Here is a 12,396-nt window from a genome sequence, read left to right on the forward strand (position 1 = left end):
AATTAAAGACATATCATAAAATATTAATTAACGCCTCGCGATCGTAATACGTTATCTTAATTACTCTTATCGTTACTCCTTGCGTTATCGTTACTCTTTACGTTATCTTAATTACTTCTTAATTTTTTTACGTCACATCGTGCGACGCGTCACACGCTCTGTCGAAAGGAAGGTACCGGCGCTACGTAAACAGGGGTTAAGGTCAGATGATATCCGTGTCCGACAAATGGATCGCGATCCGAAGGACGTCTTAGCAAACAAGACGCAATACTTTAGGCACGTGGTCGAAGTGTCTGCGTATTTCATGCACGGCGATGGATCGGTCCCAGACACCGTCTGGGGCCGTCGCGGAATTCCAAAGAGAGAACGTTAGGAGTTCTAAGACCGGCTTCCCCTCCTCCTTCTCCTCCTCCTCCTCCTCCTCCTCCTCCTCCTCCTCTTCCTCCTTGGAGAAATGACGCAATATACCCGCGGCTTATTTACGAGTGGATCGCAAGGATCGCCGCAAAATTCCAGCGAGGGCTGGTCAATGACGCAGAATGTGCGTCAAGGATCGCAAATGGAAAAATTCTGATGGGCGAGAGATCAAAGTGTCGATCTACATATATCAATTTTTTTACTGGTTCGTAATTATCTTCACCACTGATGTACAGGGCGTTTCAAAAAATTATTGTTGCTCCATCATCGTTAGATTCTTTGATTAGAAACTAGGTTCTTTCTTTTGAAAAAGTCCTTGTAGCTTTAAACATTTATTTTAAATATTTCTATGCAACTAATCTATAAATAGGTAATTATCTAGAAGAACGGCAACCTCACCGATGACTTTGACCTTGACATATGTGATCATGATCCTGAGTAACCTCCAAAAAGTTTTAGTTGGCGGTCATTGTTTATTAAGAAGTTATTAACAATTTAATTCTGTTTAATTAGCGAAATTAATTTGGTCAAAGCATAAAACATTATATTGATAAGAAGAGATAAATATATTAATCGAATATTATATATAATAAACTTTTAAGTGCGTATTGGAATAATTATAAATTAAAAAGATACAATATTATGCTTATCAAAAATGCCATTTAATTTAAATATTTACATCAATTTTACATTACTTTCACTACACTTTCAATACAATTTTCTACGAATTGAATACAAAAATCTACCGGTTTATAAATATATTTGTTCATACAATACGTTTAAAAAATTATTCTTCTAGAATTAATAATAGATCATAATATATGATGCGGTGCACAGCGCGCACGCGCGCGTGTATATATGCGTGCGTGCGTGCGTGCGTGCGTGCGTGTGTGTGTGTGTGTTTGTGTTTGTATCTATATCTAATAAATTATAAATGATATAAACAATATAAAACAATATAAAAACTTGAAATCTTTGCTTGATAAATAGATGATTAATAAATTATATATTCGTAAACAACAATGGATGCAATTATAAATTTGTTATATTTAAAAAACAAAAAACGTCACAAAAAAATGATTATTCATCAAGAACACATTAATTCTCTCACTTATTTTTTCGGGTAATGTTTTAACAACCCGTCAAACTCATGAAAGCTATCAAAAACAATGATCTAAATAAAATCAGAATTTTGCTTAAATTAACTGCTGATGGTTAATTGTTGTGTAGCGATATTATGAACATCTTCTTCAAGATTTATAAGTCTGTTTGAATTATGTTAAAAATTCCTTTCATTGTTTTTATTGTTTTTATCAATACTTTCAATGATATTGACAAGAGAACATCGAGTGTCTCGATTACAATATAATGGTACTAAAGTATCAGAAATCAAATCTAGAGACCGAACTTGTGTGTATAGCTGTTGAAGCGATGTTATGGTGTTGCTTGGTGCAATATCACTAATCATCTTCGTCACTGCTCGTATTTATCCATGAAATTGGTAAGTTCTGCCATCAGAAGATTGGCAGATTCTTGAAGGCTGCTATCAGAACGGCTAGATATTGATGGGTTTTGACTGCTCGATGCATCAACATTTAACTGAAGTAATCTGTCAGAACATAAAAAAAAATTGTATTAATTAATACTATAAAATATAACTTCAATTATGTGCATAATATATATCATCAAATTTTTCAACAATTATTTTTTAATGTCAAAAAATACTTTTATTATTAAAATATTATCAAAAACTTGAATATTCTTAAAAATTTTATATCAAAAAACCAAAATTCTCGATCGATTATTTAAAAAAAAATTCTTCATATTTATATTCACAATTTATATTTACAGAAAGTTTCACAAATCTCCTCTCTCTCTCTCTTTCTCTCTCTCTCTCTCTTTCTCTCTCAAAATACTAAATTAATAAATTTTAAATTTATATATATAATGATATTTTTATGCAGTAACCTAACAATAAGTTAAATTGACTCAAATTTATATACCAAATATTTATCGTAAATACATGCTATACGTACTAAATATCTGAATTTTATAGTTTTATATCCATTATTGTTTCTTTTTATTATTATACAATAGTATATATAAATGATTCAAAATAGGTAAAATAATAAAATTCGATTTTTGCCGTTTTTCTTACCCTTTTGGTATTTTATCCGAAGGTACATCGGGTATAAGGTTATGAACTTGCATCAAATGCTTTACCATGATGATCAGATTACTACGTCGAAAATGATGGCCACATTTCTTACACAATCTTGTTCTTTTGATTGATTCTGTATCTTCCTGAGTCAGATCATAATAGTCTTTAGTTTTCTCGTCTCGCCACTTTTCAAGATATTTCCAATGATATTTCGTAACATAATGTTCTTTTTTTAAATGACTTCCCATAGTGATCCCTTTGCTTACTCGAAGTAATATATCGTTATATTCAGTACAATGTTTGCACTTTATATTACCATTCATACTATCAGTTGAGCATTGCACCCTTTCAAAGTGCGATTCCCAATGTATTACTGTTGTTTTTGTTTCCTTATAAATATGCTTATTAAATAAATGTCTCTTCATATTATATAAATCGTCATGACATATTATATGTCTATGCTCTTCACCACAAACATCGCATACCGACATATATATAGCGTCATCTTTTATCGAAAAATAATCCCACATCCAACTTTGGGGACTACCACTTCCATCGTTCCTTCGTTCCTTCGACATGATATCCGCTATGTATCACAGATCGTGTATTACTAAATACAAAATGAGAATTTAAGGAAAAGTACGAAGAATATAGAGACTGGTGTCTAGAAGAAAAAAGGAAAGGTCGCATAAAGACATATGATATGATTGTATAAATACAAATATTGCTAGACTATATGAATCTGTCTATCATGCCTGCTTTGTGTGTGTGTGTGTGTGTGTGTGTGTGTGTATTGATTTAATAATATTACTTTATAATAGGTGGAGAAATTCTCATCAAATACATAATATTTTTATTTATACTGTGGATAATTAAAGCCGTTAAAAAATAAAATTATAATATAAACGCCCTTAAAATCGATAATGTAACATTTTTAAAATTTGCTCTTAAATTTATATATCTGTTATTGAATTTTTGAACCTGTTATTAAATTTTCAGCTTGAATTTTTCGATAACTTGCCTTTCAAGTATATTTAATAAAGAATAAAACAATAGAAATATAATAATTAATATTAAATTTGTGATTCAATACTCTCAATTTAATAATAAATTCTCAATTTAACAATTTTTCTATAATCATTTCATTAATAAATAAAAATTATTACTTTGTTAGAATTTTTAATTAAAGTATTCATAACAATTCAAGTCTTTAATTATTATTTGGATTAAAAAATTTTTACTCGATTACTTATATGTACATTTCTATATTTTTTTAATTTTAGAAATTATTGGGAGGGGGAGTTACATTCAAATTATAATTAAATGACAAATTTTTGAATCGTTGTATCTAGATAAAGCATTAGCTAAACGAACTTGGTTCCAATATTTACAATATTTGCCAAATGCGACATGTCTGTCTTTTGAATAATATTTGTGAGGCAAATAACGGTTAAATTTTATATGGATTTATATACACAAGAAGATAGAAAAGCCTTAACCCATTAATTTATGCATGTATTGTAATATGTTGCTTTCCCTATAAATATTGATATCTAAATTTATATATGTGTTAAGTCATTTTTATCTACGGGGTGCATTTTTATATATGTATGTACATGAAGTATATATCAAAGAACAATTCAAAGAAATAAATTAATAATATTTTTATAAAATGTACTATTGCCTTTCCTATTATTTTATCGCTGTTGATTTGATTTGAATTAAAAAGTGCATCGATTTAATAAGAGTACATCAATCAAATGCTTCATTATGTTGAAAGAATTATTTCCTTGGAGAATGTTTTATCGTAAATTTTACATTGGGTATTATTGTGTATATTTACTTTCTATAATATCAATTTACCCATATCTACAAAAATTTGTTGCAATATCTCTATCATGTTCATATTTATTGGTTAAGTGAAAAATATTAGCAAGTTTAATATCGTATCTTAAAAAAGTTAATTCACTCACGTATAAAAGTTTATTCTTAAATGTCTCTCTCCCCACCCCGCTCTCACCCTCTCCCTCTCCCTCTTCCCCCCCCCCCCTCTCTCTCTCTCTCTCTCTATATATATATATATATATATATATATTATATTATATTATATATATATATATATATATTACTAACATTGCTTACTAATTTTGTGCCGATAATAATCATCAATTAAAAGGATATTACATAAAAATTTTCACAATCGCAAGTATTACAATAGACATGACTAAAAACCGCAAAATATTTTGAAATTAGCAAAATAAGTTCGGTCAAAGCATAAAACATTATATTGATAAGAAGAGATAAATATATTAATCGAATATTATATATAATAAACTTTTAAGTGCGTATTGGAATAATTATAAATTAAAAAGATACAATATTATGCTTATCAAAAATGCCATTTAATTTAAATATTTAATATTTTTTAATATAAATTTTACATTACTTTCACTACACTTTCAATACAATTTTCTACGAATTGAATACAAAAATCTACCGGTTTATAAATATATTTGTTCATACAATACGTTTAAAAAACTATTCTTCTAGAATTAATAATAGATCATAATATATAATGATGTTTATAGCGCACACGCGCACGTGTATATATGCGTGCGTGCGTGCGTGCGTGCGTGCGTGCGTGCGTGTGTGTGTGTGTGTGTGTTTGTGTTTGTATCTATATCTAATAAATTATAAATATAAATGATATAAACAATATAAAACAATATAAAAACTTGAAATCTTTGCTTGATAAATAGATGATTAATAAATTATATATTCGTAAACAACAATGGATGCAATTATAAATTTGTTATATTGAAAAAACAAAAACGGCATAAAAAAATGATTATTCATCAAGCACACATTAAAGCCCCTTTTACAATGCTAGGCAACAGGCAATAAGAACAGAAATAGTATTTATTCTCTGCTCCTATTGGCAAATATTTTCTGTTCGCGTATTTATTGGTGAATAGTTCCTATTCCTTATTTCTATTGCCTGTTGCCTAGCATTGTGCAAGGGACTTAATTCTCTCACTTATTTTTTCGGGTAATGTTTTAACAAACCATCAAACTCATGAAAGCTATCAAAAACAATGATCTAATCAAAATCAGAATTTTGCTTAAATTAACTGCTGAAATTAACTGGTTAATTGATGTGTAGCGATATTACGATATTGAACATCTCCTTCAAGATTTATAAGTCTGTTTGAATTATGTTAAAAATTCTTTTCATTGTTTTTTATCAATACTTTCAATGATATTAACAAGAGAACATCGAGTGTCTCGATTACAATATAATGGTACTAAAGTATCAGAAATCAAATCTAGAGACCGAACTTGTGTGTGTAGCTGTTGAAGCGATGTTATGGTGTTGCTTGGTGCAATATCACTAATCATCTTCGTCACTGCTTGCATTATGACTGATTTTACAGCGTTTACTGGCAGGTTTTCAGGGCCGGATTTAGGGTGGGGCAACAGGGGCTGAAGCCCAGGGGCCTCCACAAGAGGGGGGCATCCACAACACAAATTTTTGGGTAAAATTTCCTATCGAATGGTGTACAACTTACAAGGTCTATGTATATTGCTTGGCCTTGTTATTTCGCAATAAATTATTTAAACAACGTAAAAATTTCTATTTGATTTTGGTTCAAAAATGGTTAGGGGTCTTCGTTGCCCCAGAGCCTCCACACCTTTAAATTCGGCCCTGCAGGTTTTGGAAGGCTGCAGGCTCAGAATTGCTGCCAGATGTTGATGGCTCTTCATTGTTCGATGCATCAATTATAGGATAATTCAACTGAAGTAATCTGTCAAAATATAAAAAAAATTGTATTAATTAACACTATAAAATATAGCTTCAATTATGTGCATAATATATATCATCAAATTTTCCAACTATTATTTTTTAATGTCAAAAAATACTTTTATTATTAAAATATTATCAAAAACTTGAATATTCTTAAAAATTTTATATCAAAAAACCAAAATTCTCGCTCGATTATTAAAAAAAAAATTCTTCATATTTATATTCACAATTTATATTTACATAAAGTTTATATTACATAAAGTTTCACAAATTCTCTCTCTCTCTCTCTCTCTCTCTCTCTCTCTCTCTCTCTCTCTCTCTCAATTATCAAAATACTAAACTAATAAATTTTAAATTTATATATATATGTAATGATATTTTTATGCGGTAACCTAACAATAAGTTAAATTGACTCAAATATATATACCAAATATTTATCGTAAATACATACTATACGTGTTAAATATCTGAATTTTATAGTTTTATATCCATGATTCTCTTTTCTTATTATTATGCAATAGTATATATAAATAATTCAAAATAGGTAAATTAATAAAATTCGATTTTTGCCGTTTTTCTTACCCTTTTGGTAGTTTTTCCAAAGATACATTGGGTAGAACGCCATGAACTTGGATCAAATGCTTTACCATGATGATCAGATTACTACGTCGAAAATGATGGCCACATTTCTTACACAATCTTGTTCTTTTGATTGATTCTGTATCTTCCTGAGTCAGATCATAATAGTCTTTAGTTTTCTCGTCTCGCCAGTCTTGAAGATAATCCCAATCACTTTTCGTAACGTTATGATTTACTTTTAAATGACTTTCCATAGTCCTCCCTTTCCATACTTGAAGTAATATATCGTTATATTCATTACAATGTTTGCACTTTATATTATCATTTATACTATCAGTTGAGCATTGCACCCTTTCAAAGTGCGATTCCCAATGTATTATTGCTGTGTATCTAATGTCGTTATAAATAGCCGTATGCTTAGTAGATAAATGTCTCCTCATATCATCTAAATCGTCAGGATGCATTCTATGTCTCTGCTCTTCACCACAAATATCGCATACCGACATACCTATAGCTTTATCTTTTATCGAAAAATAATCCCACATCCAACTTTGGAGACTATCTTCTTGTTCCATCGACATGATATCCGCTATGTATCACAGATCGTGTATTACTAAATACAAAATGAGAATTTAAGGAGAAGTATGTAGAAACTAGTGTCTAGAAAAAAAAAGGAAAGGTCGCGTAGACATATGATATGATTGTATAAATACAAATATTGGTAGACTATCTAAATCTGCCTACATGCCTGCTTTGTGTGTGTGTGTGTGTGTGTGTGTGTGTGTGTGTGTGTGTGTGTATGGTACACATACATTTGTGATATTTTTTAATTGTATTAAATGTATTTAAAATAATTTTAAATTAATTTAAAACTAAATTTTGCTTGGAAATGGACCCTGCTTTGCGTGAACTTCAATTGCTCACAACTTTTTAACAAACAAAGACCACCAAATAAAACTTTTTCGAGGTTACTCAGGATCATGACTTTGACCACATATGTCAAGGTCAAAGTCATCGGTGAGATTGCCGTTCTTCTAGATAATTACCCTTCACTTTTAAAAAATCTCTACATTATAAACAGTTCCTTAAACTTAAATGTAAAAATACTCGTGTGTTTTGATATTGAAAATAGCTGTAATCTTCAAGGAGCCAAATGGAAAAAAATGTAATCATGTGAAAGTAATGCTATTTATAGTTTGAACGCATTTGCCAGCTTACATAAAAAACATGTTATATGTAAATGCGAAACAATCGGGACTACGTAGACTCTTTTACACACGTAGCGTTGCCACAGATATATCTCATGGCTACTACCTACCCTCGTCATTCGAGTGTTTGTTAAAAAGATTAAAAGAGAATTTCTTAGAAACAACGTCATCGTCAGGTAAAATTTTCCCACACTTTTGCAGCAAAAACATAAGTCGGGGATCCTAAAATTTTCCCACACTTTTGCAGCAAAGACGTAAGTCGGGGATCCTTTTAACGCGCAAATTATTTTTCGCTCGTTTTGCAATTTTATTTGCTGCCTACGCACGTGAAATTGGAAAAGTCGGAGAATCAAGACTCTTGCATCGGTCTCTTTGGATGACGCAACCAATCACATTCGCCTACCTAAGAGTGCAGTTTCGGGACGCAGGCAGGATTCAGGTAATGCGTACGCGATGACGCATCGTCGCGTTCTGCAAGGACGTTTCAAGAGATATTCGTTGCACCGATCAAGTTCACCATATTTATACTCTTCTGAATGCACGAGAAGCGCAATAAAAATACGACGCCCGGGAATTCGATACTTGTGTAAGCGTATGTGTATTTAATTGATGACTGGGAGAATCACTTATATATGCATATTATTATGTAAATTTATATTGAGGTAAATTTTATATTGAAGAGTTTGCAAAATCGCCCAATAATTAGAGCAATTACATAATAGTCGATATTAAAAATCGTGTTAATTTTGTAAATATATATATTTAATCCAGTGTGTCGATATTACGAATTTACAATTAATTTTTGAACTTTTACTAATATATTCTATATGTTATATGTGTATCGACGGTATTAAATCCCATACAGCACAGAAGTTTGCATCAACATTGCTGCAATGTTACAACATTGCACATTGCAGTGTAATGCTGCAGAAATATTGCAGAGATATTATTTTGTAATATTACTTTGGCAATATTGCAGCAACATTTTAACAAAACGAAAATGTATAACATGTGTTTCTTTACTTGCCGCTACGTGGCCAAACTTAACTAACTCGTATTCGAATTTTCGTCTAAAGTGGATATAAGGTCTACAAAGGACTAATGCAGTAATTATATTTCTCGTCTTGAGTCAGTTTAATTTCTGATAAATTGACTTGATTTATTTAATATTCTGAATTCTAATAAGGAATCTAGATTATTAAACAAATAATTTATTTAATAATCTGGATCCCTCGTTGGGATTCAGAATATTAAACAGATTTTTCTTCAATGAATGGATAAATGAGAAATAGTTCATTTATTGCACGTATTAAAATATTCTGGTGTCGAGGGTATGTAAAATAATTGTATGTATATTATTGAGATAAATATTTAATAAGAAATATTTATAGATAAAAAATTAATTATTAATAAATTTATTAATAAAAAACACTAATAGATATTTTTTTAAAGGCGTGAAATTTTTTTAAAGGAAAATGTTTTTTTCCTATCTTTCTTAAACATTTTTTTAATATTTTAAAAGTTTATTTATTAAATTTAAAACGGTCTGCATTTGTAGCAAAACGCGTTTTAATATTACAAATACATTGCACCAAAACATTACTACAATCTTACATTGCAATATTCCTAAAAGCGGACATTTTAACGTTGCTGCAACCCCACAGCAATGGTGCAGCAACATTTTGCAGTGAATTTGCAATGTTGCAATATTGCGGTGAAAGATTGCTGCAATGTGTATGCGATCTTTGTGTGAGCTTGCTGTATGGGAAAAGAAAGAATATTATATAGGCTATTTTTAAAATGAATGTAATTTTCTTTACATAGATATCTCAATCTCGAGATATGGTATGAACAGAAAACAAATAGAGTGTTACTCTCTAAAGGGATGTTATCTTTCTATGTACACATAGGTACCTGATACTTATTATATTTATTAATCCGTATATATATATATCAAATCTATACTTATTATTAGCAGATAGCAAATATACCGAATAGGGGACCCAGCCCCTTCTTGAATGCACACGTGTGTATACCTTGTTCCTATTTAAGAGTACATTTAAGAATAAATCATACCTGGCACCTACATTTCTCGATTTCATTAATGCATTCAAGTTGCATATATTTTCCACGTACTAAATATCTATTAAATTTCCTCAACAATCCGTGCAATGATTAATCGATGTATATAAATTTGTTCGAGGAGAAATATTTGAATTTTTTTCTCTCTCTTTTGTCAAAAAAAAATCACTAAGATTGCCTTAACTAAAGATACTTCGCCTTTTTTTACATTTCAAGAGTATCATGGACAGAATCTTTCAGCTTCATTCTTGTGCTTCTTGAGCGTAAGTTCCTCGTATAATCGAGAACCGCAGCATCATTCTAGGGCAGAGGCAATTCCTTCGCTCTTCGCGGGATCGCGAGATCGGAAGTCCATTCACGCCGAAGGAATTTTTTAATATGCCCTCGCATCCCATTCCCTTTCAGCTATCCGCCGTCTACGTCTGGCTGCCCTTCTCGTCGTCCTCGTCGATCTCTAACGCAAAATTATTCGAACACGTTGGCATACAATTAGAGTCGTGGAATCGCGTGACGCACATAGGAATCCAACGGAAGACCTCGAGCGCGGCCACCGACACCGGCGATTAGCAAGAAGCTCGTCATCCTGGAACGCCTACGACGATAGACGCGCAATCTCCCTCCCGTATGCGTATGCATTGAAGAGGGGTTATCGTTAGGGGAAGATCGTTAACCCTTCGCGCTGCTGAGTGTTCTCGCTGAGTAGACGAGGAGAGGACACCTGCGTTTCTCTCTTCCGATAAGACAACGCGCGTCGGCCACCCCGCACGATAATCTCGCGCGGAAGTCACGCGGACTTCAATTACAGGCATCGTATTTAACTCTAAACTCTGGAAGCGAATTTAGAATTACGTTACGTTGAAAAATACGGGGAGGAAATGTAATAGAGTTCATTTTTACATTACAAAATTAATGCATAATTTTTTTTCACTTTTTCTTTAAAAGCTGATATTTAAATTTTAACGAAAAATTAAAAAAAAAAGTGAAAAAAAATTATGCGTTAATTTTGTCTAGGAATATATAATTTATACTAATTTTAATTACAAAAAGAGGAAATAAAAACAAATATTGATTGATATGATGCATTTCGAAGTGATTGATGGCGCTTCTTGAATTGCGTTTCACATACATGTGTGAAAATTCGTAGGTCTTACGCAAGCATTTTGTTGAGGAGAAAGAGAGAGAGAAGCTGTTTCACTCGTTAGTCATAACTCGTGACCATTTAGGCTTCTTAATTGTATGTATCTGGGTATTAGGGCAATGTTCGTGCGCTAACCTTGAGCCCATTTATATGTATTACCGACGATCTTTGCCCTGTCTTCTATACTTTTACAAGTTTCTACTCCCCTCTTTCTCTCGTTCGATGATGTTCTAATCTTTTTGAACATCTTACACAATCTCGATATTGATTTTAATCTTCTGCTTTATTATCTTCTTATCTTTTTCATTTCTACGATATTATTTTCGATAAAATATTAAAATCATTATTATTTTTGATAAAAGATTTATCGTTTATACTACTTTACTTATATTATATTTTATATTTTCTCTATCGAGATTTTATCTATGTTATTGATACAGATAATCACCTATAAAATAATAAAACATAATAAATAAAATTTAAAATATCTAAATAACAAAGTTTGAATTATATAATTTTTCGATAAATATGCATATATACGTAATATAACACATACATTCCTGATGTATTTCACTTTTTTACCTCTTATGTTTTTATCTCTGTAACAAATTTTTCAAATCAAATATTATAATAGATTCAAATCAAATATTATAATAGATTCTCAATCATGTACATACACATAATTTCTCTCATCATGGATCCGTTTACGCTTTAATCGTATAAAACGGTTATGATAAACTGAATATTTTATGTAAATTTTTCAAGATTACACGCATCACTTCATATTTTGAAAGAAAGAGAGAAAAAAATTATTTAATTTTTAGATACTATGCTAAAGTAAACATGACCGCCTAGATCTCTACGTCATATAAAGTTTTCAAGGAGAAAAAACGCGCGAAAAAATTTCTAATTTATTGTGCTTGTTGTTTCCTTTATCGCAAAAAATAAATGCTATCAATATTATCATTTAGTTAATAATGCAATTTATCATGATTAAAACAAATGC

The 12,396-nt window shown here is 30.8% G+C and overlaps 2 protein-coding genes across 2 annotated transcripts; both read right to left on the minus strand.

Annotated features, from left to right (window-relative positions):
• Positions 1 to 1,055: 1,055 nt before the first annotated feature.
• On the minus strand, positions 1,056 to 3,203 carry LOC145970298 (uncharacterized). The gene is made up of 2 exons (XM_083096916.1): positions 2,576 to 3,203; positions 1,056 to 2,026 (listed from the first exon to the last, which is right to left on the minus strand). Exons 1-2 carry the CDS (start codon positions 3,154 to 3,156, stop codon positions 1,891 to 1,893), a joined length of 717 nt encoding a protein of 238 aa, XP_082953042.1. The 5' UTR covers positions 3,157 to 3,203; the 3' UTR covers positions 1,056 to 1,890.
• Positions 3,204 to 5,016: 1,813 nt separating this feature from the next.
• LOC145970243 (uncharacterized) lies at positions 5,017 to 7,613 on the minus strand. Its single transcript, XM_083096817.1, has 2 exons — positions 6,966 to 7,613; positions 5,017 to 6,384 (listed from the first exon to the last, which is right to left on the minus strand). The coding sequence occupies exons 1-2, from the start codon at positions 7,541 to 7,543 to the stop codon at positions 6,273 to 6,275; spliced, it is 690 nt and encodes a 229-aa protein (XP_082952943.1). The 5' UTR covers positions 7,544 to 7,613; the 3' UTR covers positions 5,017 to 6,272.
• Positions 7,614 to 12,396: the final 4,783 nt, after the last annotated feature.

The sequence above is a fragment of the Camponotus vicinus genome, unplaced genomic scaffold (genome assembly GCF_025532165.1).
Source record: "Camponotus vicinus isolate PSW18456_S1 unplaced genomic scaffold, iyCamVici1.0 SCAF_4, whole genome shotgun sequence".
In the NCBI taxonomy this organism is placed as follows: domain Eukaryota; kingdom Metazoa; phylum Arthropoda; class Insecta; order Hymenoptera; family Formicidae; genus Camponotus; species Camponotus vicinus.

Coding starts and splice junctions, on each gene's coding strand:
- LOC145970298 (XM_083096916.1), bottom strand. CDS start 3,156: ATGTCGAAGGAACGAAGGAACGATGGAAGTGGTAGTCCCCAAAGTTGG. Junction 2,027..2,575: donor TCGGATAAAATACCAAAAGG/GTAAGAAAAACG, acceptor ATGTTCTGACAG/ATTACTTCAGTTAAATGTTG.
- LOC145970243 (XM_083096817.1), bottom strand. CDS start 7,543: ATGTCGATGGAACAAGAAGATAGTCTCCAAAGTTGGATGTGGGATTAT. Junction 6,385..6,965: donor TTGGAAAAACTACCAAAAGG/GTAAGAAAAACG, acceptor ATATTTTGACAG/ATTACTTCAGTTGAATTATC.